The 17247-nt window shown below is 37.9% G+C and overlaps 1 protein-coding gene across 9 annotated transcripts in view; it reads right to left on the bottom strand.

Moving 5' to 3' along the window:
* The window catches only part of USH2A (usherin), a 373983-nt gene that overhangs the window by 95617 nt on the left and 261119 nt on the right, over nt 1–17247 (bottom strand). For all 9 annotated transcript variants that reach the window (XM_071426043.1, XM_071426058.1, XM_071426050.1 and 6 more), the window contains 4 exons: nt 16348–16557; nt 14800–15002; nt 12855–12967; nt 6452–6650 (listed from right to left, as the gene is read on the bottom strand). In XM_071426043.1, coding sequence (XP_071282144.1) covers nt 6452–6650; nt 12855–12967; nt 14800–15002; nt 16348–16557 — 725 coding nt within the window. The remainder of the gene's footprint in view (nt 1–6451; nt 6651–12854; nt 12968–14799; nt 15003–16347; nt 16558–17247) is intronic.

The following is a 17247-nucleotide window of genomic DNA, read 5'->3' as shown; positions in this document are numbered from 1 at the left end:
TTACCTGGTCTCTCTGTATTTCCAAGTGGCTAAAAAGCATTCTTAAAACCAGAAACCCAAGTCCTATTGGGCCACTTTGCTCAGAATAGGTCACCTTTAGCAAAGGTTCTTGACATTTGTAAAAATGCCCTCTGTCTTGTCCATTTTACTGCAACCTGAGCTTGAGACAGCAGCCAGAAATTCTATACCTGCCTACATGAAAGGAAGCCAAACACATGTTCCTTGGGCATTCTTGGTCCCAATTTGTGCCCCTTGGGATTGTCTGGTGTCTCTCTCTGTGATCTGTCTGGCCCAATACCAGCTCTTCTTTTCATGGATTTCATTTGTCATCCCATTTTTCATTCTTTTTACTGATGGCCACCACTCAAATTTCACCTTAACACTGTCTTTCCACCTTTCAGATAAAGAAAGGTGCACATCTTTGGCTTTATCCAGGCTCAAATGCTTGAGGAGCCATTTTATTTTCCATGAGATGCTTCCAGTTTTAAGAAATGCCACTTGCCCTTTCAATCCTCTGTAGAAAGGGCTGCTCTGCATACCAACACCAGCAGGGCCATTTTAGTACTAACTCTACAGCATTCAGTTTGAAACACTGCTTATAAGATTGTGTTGTTGTTATTATTATTATTATTGATGTCTCTCCTTTTCCTTCTCAATTCCTGCACAAAATCCCCAGCTGTACATCCAGATGTGTTACAAAAGTTTCAGTAGCTACTTTCTCTTGTTAAAAATACATAAGATCCTCAGTATTTCTCAACAACCTATGGACAGTTTCCAAAGAGGGGGGCCCAGTCAGTTCTAGAACACATTCAGACTCTCATCTGGCATTACCAACTGATATAGTCAGTGCTATTATTATGTAGTTTCATAACATCCTCTGCAGTCAGCTGTAAATTGTTAAAGAACACTTTTTTGGCAGTCCTCTAGAGATAGTCTCTATTTGCATCGATAGGCAGCCCAAGGATTCTGCATTATCAATCCATAAAAAGCCCCCAAACCATTCAAGTAATGCTAAAATTGCATGACAGAAAAAGAAGAAAAGCAGATGGATTGAAAGTTACACTGGCAAAAGGTTATTATGAGCTCATCCTCTTACATCTAAATGCGACAGCCCCAACTGGGTGGTGTTATCCTGCACATGGAAGCAGAAGCCCTGGAGTGAACAAATACAGTGCCACCAGCATTTTAGGCAGGTTGGAGATCTCACTCTTGTAAAGAAGGTTGAATGCTCAACACACACTTGGTAACCAGAAGATCTTTACTATCTGTGGAGATGATACAAGATGTTCATCCTTAGCTGTCGCAGGAGCCCGTAAAAACATCAGCAACTTCACAAAGTAACTCACAAATCAATCCTGTCATTCTCTTCCCACCCAAGCACACAGAGGGACTGTGATGCAGGAGCACAGGGACTGGGAAGGGTTGGGCACAAAGGAAGGCTTATTATGATGCCTGAGAAAGGCCCAGTCAGCCATGACACTAGCACAGAGTACTAGATATCAAATCTGGCAGGCAGGATTACACAATATTGTAACAATTTTTTAAAATACTCCGAACTTATCTAAGCAACTCTCTTCTAATTACAACTGTGTCATCCCTGATCCCTCTGCTTACTGAAGACTTTGCTGAAGGATATTATCTGGCCTTATGGACACATGCCAGTTGAGCTAAGACTGATTTACTCAAATAAACAGATGTGCTAGGCAGCCATGTTTATCCTTCTTGTCAAACGCTTGCTGCCAGGGCCACTTTGTGAAATAGCAATTCACAAAACACTCTCAGGAATTCCTATTAGCTACAGGAGTTCATTAAAAATTTCTGCCTGTGGAGCAAACACCAGAGTAATGATTGACCCATCATGTTCTCATGTGAGAGGGAATATTTTAAATTAGCAAGGCTCATTCTTTTTTTTACTTAAATTATCTCTGAATCTACACAGACACCCTTTTCAGCTAAGTATACTCACTCAGGCATTTCTTTTCTCAAACTGTTGTTCTCTTTTGGTAATTGATACAGACTTAGATCTAAAATCCATGAGCAGAAATTATTGTTATTCTCTTACAAATCGTTATATATTATCTTCCTAAAATGAGTTTCATTTCCTGTCTTTCAGGTGTGTTACAACAAGAAGTGTAATATTTTTAAAGGTTCTCTATGCCTGAAAGAACTTGAAAAGAATTTGCACAATATTAGTAACATTAATAGTAAATTTTGCATAAATATTGATGGGATACCCTTCACCAGTGTCAAGATGTGTTATGTTTCACTGCTGACAGCTTTTGAGGCTGGCTATCAAGCCACTGTTTTACTCCTCCTGTCCTTAAAAAAAGAGTCCTGCTGGTGTTTTTAATAAATGGCACATTAATTACAATAGTAAAGGGGTAAGCCTGTACTTCCTACTAATGTCAGTTTTGTTTGATTAGTTCATTAACTACAGATTTATACAGCTTGTTGCACTTGAAAATAAAAAGTGCTAAAGCTGTATTAACACCTTCAGTCAGGACCCTTTTAACCACTGATGCTCAGACTCACGATGCAAAGGAAGCAGAGATAATTAGCCCTTATGCCACTCCTTTAATTACATTTTTATTGTACCTGTCTCATTATTTTCAGAGTTCACCTCAGGATGTCAGCAAAAACAGGTGCACAGTTTGGTAGCTCCATGGTTAATAGAGGAATGCCTTTCCTATTGATACTGAGATTATGTTACCTGATGGGTGAAACTCAGGCAGCACTCCCTTGTTAATTGAAGTACCTCTGCAAACCTCATGGTCATGAGACTTCACATATGGGTAGAGTTATGGATCACATCTTACTGAAAACATCTAGAGAAAGACTGACAATTTTGGCAACTTGGGAATACTCAAGCAGCACAGTTTGTCATTGTAAAAGGTCCACAGGACATAGGGACCCTCCTGGCAGCAGAAAAAATTCAACATCAGAGTGTATTCTCAGTTCTTCTGAAAAAATACATACACAAAAATATTTCTAAATTCTTTCTGTGTTCAAGGAATAAATCCATGCAAGTCTTATTAAACACCAGGGTAAGGATACTAGGACCAACAATGTGTTAGCTTTACTTAAAATAACAAAGAAGCCTAACATTGAAGCAGAAACCTGCATAAGTTAACTAGAAAGAAGATAACTAGGAAGAAGTAGGGATCTGATGCAAAGATTATTTAGGATGGGATGAATGTTTGGTCTTCACTGGTCCTAATATCAGTGCATGTGCCTATGAATGTGCATGTACACATGTCCCTTGCAGTGGAAAGGTCACTTGCCCTTTTAGAGATTCCCCAGGTGGCTCAGAGCGAGGTGGTTTATTTGCAGAGCACTCCTCTCCCACAAGCAGAGGATCTGCTCTATCCTGGATCCCAAGTGCAGAGCACACACAGCAGGGCAGCCAGGCTGCTTCCCACTGCCTTTCTCACCGAGCTGCACAACATGGCTGAACCCAGCTCAGCCAGTGCTGGATGAAGAGTCCCCGCATCCCACTCTGCTGCACATGACAATACACCCTGGTATTTCTTTTACTGGAGTGGATTAAATTTTGGAGATCTCTTATGTAGCTGAATCATAACAAATCCCTCTTTTTCTGCAGTGCCTTACAATAGCAAGCTGATGATGCCAAATGTAATCCATAAATCCATAAGGAAAGATTAATAAATAACCATAGACATATCTCGAAATAATTTTACATAAAAGGCCTGGTTTTCCATCACTTTATACTCATTATTTCAAGAAAATTGTAAGAGGGAAATTAGATTTTGTCTTGTAAACAAGGTGCAATAGGTGACTCAAGCAAAAGTGAGAACTCCACAACCTATTTGTCTATTTATATACAACTGCCTGCTTTTGCTGACCAGTCTATTATCAAAAAACTTGTTTATTATTCTGGATCTGAATATTACTAAAGCTGCTCAGCATTTAATTCTCAGTAGCATCTCTTCACATTTGGCAGTACAATATATGGTGAATAGCTGAGGTTGGATGGGACTTTAAGCAACCTGGTCTAGTGGAAGGTGTGCCTGCCCATGGCAGGGGGTTGGAATGAGATGGTCTTTAAAATCCCTTCCAACCCAAACCATTTTGTGGTTCTGTGAAGTGCTCCTGGCACTGGGATAAGAAGCTTTTGGAACAAGTGCACACTCGTCAGTGTTGCCTTTCGTTGCTGTCCAGCAGACTGTCAAATCCAAGGACAACAAACACCAGCATAAAGCCTGACAGTGACTTCTATAAAAATATTAGAGAAGGCTGCCACTGTCTTATGTTGTCCCTATCACAGACTTGAGTTTAAAAAGCACAAAAGGCACTAAGAGCTCTGTAGATGTCTCTTACAGACATTTTGGATGGCTAGTGTAGATACATGTAGCGAACCAGATAAAGCACTGGGAGGGGAATTTTAATCAACTCACCCAAAAAAATTACCTCCATGCCATTTTATGTATGAGTGCTTCAGTTTCCTGTGGACTTTCCAGTCATTTATTATATATCCATTGCTTAACAAATAGCACTCACTCCTAACCACAGTCTTGGAGAATACAGAGAGACCATTAGAACAACGTAATGCAAAATTAATTAGAAAAAATTAGAAAGCCAGGAAGCCATAAAAATAAATGAACACTTTCCAAGCTCAAATTTACCATAAATGTATGAAGACTGAAAAAAAAAATGAAGAGGAAAACTTCTATAACTAATTTAATACTAATTTAATTCATGCACATGCCAAGATGTAGTAAAAGTCTACCATGCCAGAAACCTGAAATAAATAATTTTACCTTTTAGAAAAAAGGCCTGCCCATAATTCTCTTGCAAGATTTCAGAAATACTTATATTTAATACAGTAGTGCTTTCAAGGGAATTCAAAAGCTAAAGCCATGTTGGCTGGAATAATTTATATTTTTATTTGAACCCCTCAAATAACTCACTCCCTTAATTACTGTCTTGTCTGACAGGGAATCTTGTGAATACATACTGTTTGCTTTAGTCACAGAACACGTGATGATGTCTTTGACAAATAGAGACACTATTTCATGACATTAAATCTTACTTTCAAACTAAGAGCTTTCTACCTCATTTGTCAATAAAAACCATTACAGACTCCTGCTATGCTATTGATCCTACTCCTAAACAGGAACTCATATGAAGATTAATCTGAAAATAGCCATAATTTAAAAATGCCTCTGACAAATCACAATAGATCCTATTCAGAGTTGCTCATCATTGTCATGTAACAGTTACCCACTTGAAGCTGAATCTAAATAGATTTTGTCTACCGAAGAATCTGGCCATTAAACATTTAGCCAAGGAATAACTTAAGAGGGGGAAGAAAAAAACCCAGAAAACCATGTTAATAACCACCATTTGCCATGCAAGATTTGAGGAATAATTCCTCACACAGAGAGAAACACAGAGAGAAACAGAGAGATTTGCTAGCATTTTTCAAATTCTTCATACACCTAGAAATTTCCTGTGGCCTTTTAGTGGTCAAGTGCAATGTCTTTATGCTGAAGTTGCCATATGAACTACCACGTATTCACAGGGGTTGCCCTGTCCCAGGTACAGAATCCAGCACTTTCCCTTGTTAAACTTCATAAGGTTGGTGGTTGCCCATCTCTCTTAATTTGTTGAGGTCTCTTTACAGGGCCCCTCTACCTTTGAAAGAGTCAACAGCTCCTCTCAATTTGGTGCCAACTGGCCCAAGTAAGATGCAAAAATACATACTGAGATCTATGTGTATCCACTATGTAATTTGTCACAATGGGACTGTGTTGGGGGACTCAAGAGGTGGCACGCCTCAAACTTCATTATCCATGGCTTGTATGATTTACTTGGGAACACCTATACAGCCTGAATTCTTGGGATGAACATTGCACTACACACATGAAGCAAAGCTTTCTGAAAGGAAGAAACTTCAGAAGTTTGATGTTGTGAACTGAGGTGGTCCTTGTAGTGGTTAGGAAACTAAAGTCCCCATCCAGACCTGCAACATATTTGAAGGGTTTTTGAAACACAGGTTCCGGCTTAGCTTCCTGTGCAAGGAATTCAGTTTACATGTGTTAAAATGACTTCTACCCTCAACCAGCATGTTATAAATGAAAGCAATTTGGAGATTCACTACAACACTGCACCAAACCAAAGTGTTAATGAACACATTCATAAATGCTTACCAATTCATTTCTCTTAAAAGGAAAAATAAAGTCAACAAACAAAGACTTAACAGAATCACTCATCATCAGCTGACTCATGCACAGCTCTCCTTGTAATAAGCTCAAATATCTATAGTTGTTTTTAAAGAGCTTCAAGTTATCTATCAGAGTCTTGATTTTAAAGCATCAAAAGAAGCAAACGCTCCACTTCCTTTTCTCTGATAACTAGAGGTTTGGTGTACACATCTCTTCCTAAAAATAATATTTTTCATTATGTAAGTAACTTAAGAATATAGAAGTACCTCCGACTCTGGATGATAACACACTTCTCCACAGATATTTTCATCCTTTTTACATTCTAATGAGATGCACATTCTACTACTTTTGCTGCTCCTTGGAATTTTCAATGAAGTACACTTCTGCCACACTTTACGTAGGAGTTCATATCCCAGGATAATGCCATTTGGCTGTCCTGGTGATGCCCAGTTGATTTGAAGGGATCTGCAATAAGAAAATCAACATCTGTTCAACGTTTGGATGTATTTATACCTCTGTAGCTACTTACATTAAATGATTAGCAGTTCCTTTTTACACTAGTTCACATGGAGTGAAACATTTTGAAGTTTCTAAAATGTTCTTCTTTATAACAAATTCCACAGATCAAAGGTCTAAAAGTTTCTAAAAAGTGTCAATATCTGCTAATACTCCATGAAAACTAATCACACACAACCAAAGTCCTTAAATGTTGCTGTTTAAATGACATCTCATTCCCACTTCTAGAAACTTATGTGTAGTAAACTATCTAGCGTTTTACTCTTTTCATTTCATAACTCCTTTCCCTCTGTGCCTTTGCCAGTGCAGCTGACTTACACTGTGCTCAGCCATCACTTAGAGCAGGCTTGTATTTATCTTGCCTTTCCCTTGTTTAAAAAAAAAAAAGAAAAGGATGTTGCTTTGAGATGTATTTTTCAGTGTCGAATTAAAAGTTATTACAGCATCACTAAGCACTAGTTCCCTTCTGTACTTAAATCTTTTGACTGACATTAAATTAAAAGTAAGAAATGGAAGTGTTTATCACGACTAAGACTCAAGACTTCTTACTGAGTGCAAAAGTATCACTGCAGCAGCCTGCAAAGACTGACTGTAAAACAAAATCCTGTAGCTGATTCCAGATTTGATATCAGACCATCATCAGTTTCAGGAAAAAAAATCTCTTAAGGGCTATTAAATCATGCTCGCTGCAGCATGACTATCACTACTAAAAATGTGCAGATAATTCCTTGAAAAACTCACTTAGGACTATGATAAATGAAATTAAAAAAAAAAAAGAAAAGGGACTTTTGAAACAAAAATACAATTTTTCTACTGATATTTCAAATGAGCACTTAATTTCTCATATAATCACTGTGGAGTCTTGCATAAGACATAAGAAATTCCTTTCACTCAATAGATCAATCTACATGTAGATCAACAGGAGGACTGACAACACAGCATAGTTAGGCTCCAAGTACCTCTTTTTAATCTTCATGTCCCGATTACACAGTCACTGTCAGAATGCCAGTGACATCAGAAATTAGCATTAATTTAAAGTGAAAATGCTACAGTGAAACAGCAGCTGCTGAGATAAACTTCGACATCTTAACAGAATAAAAATAAGTGAACTATTATTTCACTTGCTTGAGGTATAAACAGAGGAACACACACTGCAATAAGGCTTTGCAGGCCAGGAATTAATGTCACCTATGAGGGAATAAATTCACAAGTGGCTTGTAGAGTTGCCATTATCATTCCAAGGTCTTAATCTGAATCATAGATTTAATTCCATATTCCATCCATTGCTCTTTTGCATTCTCTACCTATTCTACCACATACACATGATCACATACACAAATACACTCATCCATTTTAAATAGTGTTACACTTAAAAACAGAAAAGCAGGAAAATATATTGTATAAACTTCAGGAAAAAACGGTAAAAAGAAAAGGAAAAGAAGGGCAGTACTTTAACCTTTATAAATGCCATTGTAACTCTCTCCTGTTCTTTGCACAGAATAGATCACAGGAGCAAAGAAAGCATTCCCAGTCTTAATTTTGAATGATTTGCTTTCTGCAAGTTTCATTCAGACCCTCATGAGTATATTTTCAGAGTATTGTGCCAGTTTTTTGCGGTTTTTCAAGTCATATTTCTCCCAAATATAATTTAAAATTAGGCCCAAGAATGAACACAATGAGTTAAACATTTTGCCTTTTCTGCAGAGCTCAGTATGTACTTCCTTTCTTTAACAAGAAATCACTTTATTATTATTGGAGTGGACACAGCCTGATATAAAGAAAAACTGCAGCTGAACAAGGAAATTGTGTGGAATTCACTGACCAGTACCAGAGAGGTAAGGCTCAGCATGACCTTCCAGAACAGGCTCATAGACAAGCAGACTCTTTCACAATTTTATGGGTGTTTCAGTAATGTCTACACCTTCTGATGCTTGCCACCCACGGCAAAGTGTGGCAACACAGCAAGAGCAGGGCACAGCTCAGTTTAAAAAATAACGGCAGGGTTTTCATGGTACTGCAGAGGCTTTTTGACATCCCCCATCTGAAGGCTGAGCTGAAAATCTCCTTGAGCAGGTGCAGATTTAATGGGACACGATGGGCGCGTTAGTGCGCAGGCAGCTGTGTTGTGTGTGGTGCATCTGACACAGCTGCAGGAATGCGGGCACAGAGCCTGCCTGTCCTGTCCGCTACCCAGCCACTCCCTGTGGGATACACTGGAGTTGTGCCTACCCTGGGAAGCGCCCATAGCCTGGCCTGCAGAAGCAGACTCACAAATTGTAGGCATAGACAAAAACGTGCAGCACTCCAGAGGTGGGGTATAACCCCTGTCTGCCCAGACAACACTCCAAGTGTGTGCCATTTATGGGAGTTCCTATGCTGGATGAGTCCCACTGCTGCCACTGAGGGGAAAACACTGACACAGGCAAGGCAGCCTAGCCGGGTTCACAGAAACAATCTGCTTCAGACTACAAGTCCACTAAAGCACTTTCAGGAGAGAAAGAACAATTTCAAGCTGATCCAGGAAAGTATATTTGCTTTTGTGAAGGAGAGCAAAGTAAATTTGACTCAAGAATGTCAAGACAATTATTTTTTACATTTTTAGGTAGAATTTTTTTTTTAATTCATGAAAAATAACAGCATTTTTTAATTTTGATAATGCTTCAGATATATTTTGATAAAACAGACTTTGGAAATAAACTTCTGGGGTTTCCCTGCTTCATCACCAGCTGCAAGTGTCCATAAGGCAGAAAAGAATTCCTGATTTTTATTTTTTTTTCTCAATACAGTAGTAAAGGTTAAACAATGACGTTTTTTGACTTCAGAATCTTGATAATGAATGTTCCATTAGTCTCATCACATGCAGGAGTTAAATTCAAAAAAATCAAAGATTTAATGACTTTACTTTTTAGGAGCTGGAAGTAAAAAAAAAAAAAAAAAATCACAAGATTCACCTGACAGTCTTAAGATAGGGGACATTGCTATTATTAATGACTAGTGGGTAAAATATTTCCCTCATCAGGAGATCACACATACTGAGCAACTGCTGCAGCACTAATGCACAGGAGTTAAGTAGCTGTTGCATGGTGGATGCAGGGCTGACATAATTAGAGAAGGCAGTATGGCACACTCCAGACACTCTGATAAATGGCATCATGCCTCTCCTGTCGCTACAAACTTCCTGGAGAAACCTTTCAGTGCTTTGTGCTCCCCATGACTAGAGTAGGGAGAGCAATCAGGTGTCTTCTGGCTCTCTGACCATTTTTCCAGTATGGAAAATCAGACTCCCTGGTCTTTAGTTCCCAATATTCCCTTGCTGAAATCTGCACTACATCTTCTCACCTTCCATTTGTCCAGCAATGACAAAGGTTTTTTAACACGGCACAGCAGTTTGAGACTTTCATATTTGACTTCCTTTAGAACTCATGAGCAGATACCATAATCCCAAGAATTTGTTGCTATGTTTTATCCATTTTTTCCATTTATCCATTTTTGTTTTGTCCATTTTTTAAAAATCTTTTTTACTATCGTGTTCATTTGAAATAATTCCTCCTCCTCATTCACCCACAAACAGCAACAGATAAAGTAACCTTCCAAAGTGCCATGACACTGAACACCAAGGCAAAGAATTCACCCAACTTTCCTCCCATGGCCTAATCTTCTTTGAGCTTTCCATCACACCCTGACCAGGGTTTCCAGTTCTCCCCTCTCTTCAAAAACCTGTGAGGGATTTTTCCTAGATTGCCTAGATTAGGCCATGGTGTTTTCTGAGCCATCAACCTTTGAATTAGGCACGGAACAGAACTGCTGTATTACAAGGAAAAAGAGAAAGAAGAAGAGTGTTTTAAAGTGGAATGAACTACTTTCCAACACTTAATGAGAATTAAATCCACGACCCAAACTTTCAGTCAGTATCCACATGTATTCAGTACTCAGAAAACTTTCTAAACTGTGCAATAAAATACAATACTTGTCTACAGAGTCAAACCCTGAGGTCCTAATTAAAAACAAAACAAACCAAAAGTGTATCTGATTTCAGTGGCATTTGTTTCTACCTAAACATGGTCAATGCAACCTCTCCCCCCAAAAAACCCTAAATGCAGGCAAGAAACACAGCAAAGCAGAACCTGACTTAGGACTCCAGGACTGGGTGCCACACTGTTTTCTATTTGAAGTTTGGCATTATAAAATAATTATATCAGGACTGCGACCTTTTGTGCCAAGTTCCAGCCTGAAGCTGAGTTATTAAGTGTAAGGGGTGGAAAAGTAAGGTATTTATTATGGCTCTGGTGGTATAACCTTCATTAGAACAGTGTGGATGGAGCTGCTATCAGAAAGACTTCTAAGTTGGTGGTGAAATTATAATTTCTGTCATGTAACACCTTGAGGCAAATTTTAAAACAATTATTTGTGAATGCCACAAAGACATTATCCTACAGCATGCTTATCAATAATACAGCCCCCCAAACTGATTCAGAAGAGGGAAAACATCATGATTCCAATTAAGGACAATAAACTGCACAGGCTTTATTATATCTCAGATATCCCATGAGCCTGTACTCTAGAAATGCCTTTTTTCGCTCTCTGATGATAGATATGTATTAAAATGTCCTCTTGTCCACATAAACTGGGGTATTTTTTGCCCAAGCTTTTTCTTTACAGAGGATGAACAAACAAAATTCATATTCAGCCCAGCACCTGCCAAGGCTGTCAGCTGTAGTGTTTGTCATATTTCAATCAAAGCTGAAGCCAGCCAGTCATTTTTATACTGCACAATCCCTACATACTCGAGGACCAGAATTAATGAATTAGCTATTGATTAAATTCCACTCTAGCAAATCCACCGTGGCAAATAAATGAACTACCCGGGGCACATGTAGGCCACGGCCAGACATGTCCGGGCAATCGATCAGTAGTTAGTATTCTTTTGGGATATAAGAACAGCTGATGATAATATGACATGTAGGAAAAGGCAGTGTAGAAACAGAGTCTGTTTCTGGCTGAGCAGATTATAAAGTAGGAAGGCATTTTTGATCCTTTTGCATTCATGTGTTATGACATATTTAGTCTATATATAATAGCAGCAACATGCATAAGTGTTTGCAGTACAGACAATACAGACAAAGGCATACATAAGTTAAAGCCAAGGGCAAAAGATGAGACCCTGAATTGGGTTCTTATCATCAAACAAGCTTTGACTGTATCTATATGTGTGACAGAAAAATAGCAAGCTTAATTTCACCCTTATACAGAGACAAATGCTCAATTCAAGCAAAACATACAAATAGCAAACAAGAAGCTGAAGTCCTAAAGAGACTGGAGTAGCAACTCCATTCTGTTGGCCATTTCTGAAGGCTCAGATGTTAGATACTAGTTATTTTCAAAAGATTTGTTTTTCTTTTGATGACAGAAATGCTGCTAATGAGCATACTCCACCAGAAGAGGAAAATCACAGGAGCAATAACACAAACACAGGAGGTTAACTGCTTTACTGTTGGGGTAATTTTGAAAAATGTGTTTGCAAGTTGAGTTTTATATTGTCTTTGGAAGATGTTAACTCCCAAAGAATCACTGTATAAGCTACTATTTGGCTGCTTCTAAGCAAACTGCACTGCAAATTTGATGCTCCCCTTACAATTGAGAAGTTTGCCCATGCCCATGTGGATGTAGTGGACAGGCAGTTTGCAAACAGTGGTTCAAGGAGACATAGATATGCATGCCTTTTCAGATAGCTTACTAATTCTTACTGCTGTGATAGGTGACTTTTTTTTAACCCAGAATTATTCTAAGTTTCCATTATCAGCATCGCATTGCTCCCTGAACATTAATCTTCCTCTTCTTAACTGACAGCAGAATGTGATAATTTTCATTCCACTACACTTCTTCTCCTAACTATTCCACTAATGCCTTATTTATTATCACAGCACAGTGATACCCAAATGGGTATGTACAATCAACCAAGGGTGAGACTTCTTTGATTGATCTTTCAGTGAAAAAGCTCCAAGACCAAAGATAACAACCACTAAAAACCTTTTCAAAGTGCATACTGAATTCTTTCATGCACCTTATTCAATTTTGAGAAGACAACTTTACATTCTGGTCCCCGTTCTCACTAGAAATGTCCCTGATACATGAAAGCCACCTATAGCACAGTACCTTGAGCCAATTATGTGAATAATGGGTGCTGACAGCTGCTTTGGCTCATCTTCCACAGTGGTGATCTGGGTCCCATTGCTCCTCACGCAGGCATACACTGTGCAGGCTTCAATCTGATGGAGAGGAACAGGATGTTCAAATATTCAGCTGCAGAAATTTTTCAGCTCCACTACTTGTTTAGACTTTCTTTACACTGAAGATATAATTCTTTCCTATTTAAGAGATTCCATACAGCCAGGAAAATACTGCAGCTTTGAGATAAGTACATCTGCCAAAGATTTACTGCACTGTATCACATTTTCCCACACCGTTTTCAAAAGAAGGGTATGTAGAGCCCTCTGGCACTAATTGCTGTTTGCTATTAAATTGTCACCAAAAGAGTTGCAGTGAACTTGTTTGTCTGCATGTATATGGAGACCCCAGTATGCAATTCTGAAAAATTTCAGTATGCAATACTGAAAAAAATGTGCTTTCATTTGAGGCCTTGAGTAATCTTTCTATTCCTACTATATATTCTGACATAAAAATAAAAATAATTTTTCCTTAGTATGTTCTATTCCTTCATGTCTATTTTGTAAATTAAAAGTAAGAAATGCAAATAGAAATTATGCAATTTTTTATGAAAACATGTCACAGAAATAAATTGATAGTCCTTCAATTCTTGGGATTAAACTAAGAAAAGTGAAATAGGTAGTGAAGGATCATAACATTGTTTCTGTATTGTCAACAGGGAACTTACTTCAAATAAAAAAAGCATGAAAATGAAAAATAATGCAGTAAGATTACCAGTGAGATGCACACGCATCCAAGATAATATTGTTTGCAGGAAAAGAAGAAAAAGAATCAAAAGGAAAAAAAAAGTAAAGGCATCTTATTTTGGTTTTACCAATCACATTGATGCAGATATAAATACTAGCACAGCAGAAGAGAAGAATAATTAACATCTCAAGCAACAGAAGGTGGCCATGGTAAATTAATATAGAGGGTCTATAAGTGAGGCAGTACACTGAATTTGCATTGTTATTGAGAAAAGACAAACGTGTTTCCAAGTGGCATTCAGAAAGTCATATGTGTATTCATGGATGGAGGTTTGCTGCTTCAGAGGGGCTGGAACATGGAAATCTGTTACAGTGTGCCTGTTACTGTGATGTTTATTTATGGCATGGAGTAACCGGCTGCAAATTTTCAAAATTAAGTATACATGATACTACTAAGTTTATCTCATATATAATAATGTAAACCAAACCTTCATGAAATAGACAAGAATGGTTACAATTAAGTGTCAAAATCCATTTCTTGAAGAGATTAACACAAAGTCAGGACAGAAAGATTCATTTCTTTATTATTTTTATTATTATGTTTCTGCCCATGGTATTTTGCCTTTCACTAGATATGTGACTAGTAAGGCAAAGAGAGAGAAAGGGAAAAGCAAAGAAAAAATGTTGCACATATTAAGACCATAAAAAGTACTGTGATGATTTCAGAGATCAGCTCTGCTGCCTCCTCAAAACGATAAGGAAAAAAAAAATTGATAATGGGGTGTCAAATGCAACATCATTATTTCACTGTAAGATATATCATGCATGCCTGATGTTTCTTAAACAATTGCAATTTTCTTTTAATGAGTAGGAGTAGAATCTTTGCCTCTTTGTAATATATGTTGGGGCTTTGCTAATGCTGAAGCACAGAGCATTTAAGGAAAAGTAAATGGAGTTTTGACACTTTAAAAAAGGAGATAATGGAAATTTGTGATGAAAAGTGTACACAAACCAAAATATGCTAAAAAGAAATATATTCCTTGTATGGATATGCACACAAGCATCAGTGCAAACACATGTCCATGGGTATAAAGAAATTTACAGAACAATATTTTTCTTGGAAATCCAAGTAGAATTAAATAAGTAAAATTAAAGTTCGTCACACAACCTAGAAAATATATTCTAACCTGAATATCATACACGGTGAAGGGAGACAAATCTGCCAAAAGAAAGGATCCTGGCTCGCTCATTCCAGTCTTGTACTGCTGGTTATTTACATAGACAGAGTAGCCTGTGACAACACCGTTTGGGTTTGAAGGCGATGTCCAGATGACACGTACAGCTGTACTGTTGATGATGACAACCTCTGGAGGGAACATGCCCTCAGGCTCTAGAAATAAAGGAAGAAACTGAATAAACTCCAGCTGTCTCTGCAAAAGCACTTGTTTAACCAAATGCAGATTAGTATTTAGGTTTAGCAAAGGGTTCACTGCTTATCTGCTTTCCTCTGATGAAGTTATCACAGTCTGTAGTCTTCTGTAAATTGGCTTATTATACTCTCAGTTAGAAATCATGAGAGCTGATGGTAAAATGCTTTATACCAGCAGCACAGTGTCAATCATCAGTAGTATGTGGCCAGTGAGATATGGTGATAAATTACTCACACATCTGCACTCCCAACATGCAAGTATTATTCTTATGTCTCCCTAATCCTAATTCTTCAAAAAAGAAGAATAGAGCATTTTGCTTTTAAAGCAAGACCTGAGACCAAAATACCTTATGTCTGATGGAACGTGACAATATCAGCCTTATAGATGAAGCAATATGCAATATTGCCATTATGTAAATGGTTTCAAATGTTGATTACTCTAGGTAATGATGAAGTCTAACACTTATTAAAAAAAAAGAAAAAAACCAACACCTTCCTTAGCGTTAAATTACATAATTATCTAAGCATGTCAGAAATAACTATGCAAAGGCCTATTTTTATCATAAGAAACAATCTTTACCAGTTGAAAAATTGCCCTTACCATCAATTCTATTTTATAAACAAAAGGTGCTGACCTTTGGCATGAGAAAGGAAATGGAATCCTCCCTTAAAGTGCTTTGCTAATGACCTGGAACACTTGCTTCTGAGGTAATGATATTATAATGTTTATAATGAGACTTTATAAAGCAAAAAGATTAGAAAGACCATTCTAAACACATTTCAGATGCACAATTTTTTTTTATTATTATTTTATCCTCAACCTACACCCCCAGCTCTGCACTTGCCCACTGACATAGAAATGACTCATAAAGAATTTTCTTAGAGGCTGAACTTGCACCCAGAGTTTCTAGTGACTCAGGAAAGGCCTTATGTACATCTGTCATGTCAAAAGCACGTCGCTTCACAGAGCAAATATTTTATAAAACCCTTTAATTGTTTCTAAATTCCACCATTTATTGATATGAACTCAGTTCCAAACTTAGTGCACACAGACAGGAATATGCAGGAGAAGATGAGAACAAACTGGGTTAATATCTGCTATTAGAGCTTTTGCTTCTGTCTCAGTGGGGCTGTTTATTGATCTACCACATGATGACAACCAGCACTTAAGCATTTTAACATTTTAGACCTTTTTCCTTTTATACCGGAAATTTTATAATGGAAGGATGACTGATCTCAACCCTAACAAAAATCAATCAATTTCATTCTCAGATTTTAAGTCAAGCTGCATTCACTGCTAACCAACCTCCATCTGAGGTAGTCACATGCACAACTTCACTGTTAATGCTGTGGACTCCATTGAAAACTTGAGAAAATATCTGGTACTCTGTGTTGGGCTGCAAATCATCTATGACTACAGAGTTTACATCAGCCTGGACCCTCAGAGATCTTCTCTCATCAGTAGAATTCAAGAAGAGGGTGTAGTAAACAACATCTCCTTGTAAATCCTGCAGTGCTAGGAAAAGAAAGGAAAAACATTTGGACATCAACTGGGAAGTTTTCAGTCAGCAAATTTCTTATGAAAAACATTCATTGTGAAGAGTAAACCAATTTTTATGCAGAACCTCTTATATATAAGAAAGGAAATATTCCATCAAGTGCCTCCAATCTCACCCATTTAAAGAGTGACACAGACTGCTCTCCCTAATTTGTCAAAATAATTAATGGTTCATCGTCCTATCCAACACTGGAGAAAGCTTTCTTTCTCTAGACATCCCCATGAAGACAATGGAAAAAAAAAATTAATAGGCAAAACCCACTGCAAGGAGTGAGGTGCAGGCCTTTTTGCTCCTTCCCTTCAAACTACACTTCCCAGAGCCCACTCCAGTCCTGTGTTATTCCTCTAGCCATGAATAAAGGACCTGTGCCTATGCCATAAATTCCACTGACATTCAGCTTTACCCAGATGGCGTTTTGGCCATTCACAGTACAGTGAGAAGCTACGTGTTATTGTTTCAGAACAAGCATGAGCACATAATCTATATTTAAAGCTGTAATACACCCTGAAGCATTAAAAATACATGGCAAAAACCCCAGATCCTCACATTTCTTTGTAAGATATACTTTACCCAGCACTAACTTCCCCAGAGAAAGACAGAAAAACAGCACAGTTTTCAGGCTACACAGGGAATGATATTCACTGGTC

This window comes from Agelaius tricolor, unplaced genomic scaffold (genome assembly GCF_023055355.1).
Source record: "Agelaius tricolor isolate 1412-34295 unplaced genomic scaffold, bAgeTri1.0.p SCAF_1, whole genome shotgun sequence".
Classification (NCBI taxonomy): domain Eukaryota; kingdom Metazoa; phylum Chordata; class Aves; order Passeriformes; family Icteridae; genus Agelaius; species Agelaius tricolor.
The sequence above is the reverse complement of the archived record's forward strand: the minus strand, read 5'-3'. Positions and strand labels throughout refer to the sequence as shown.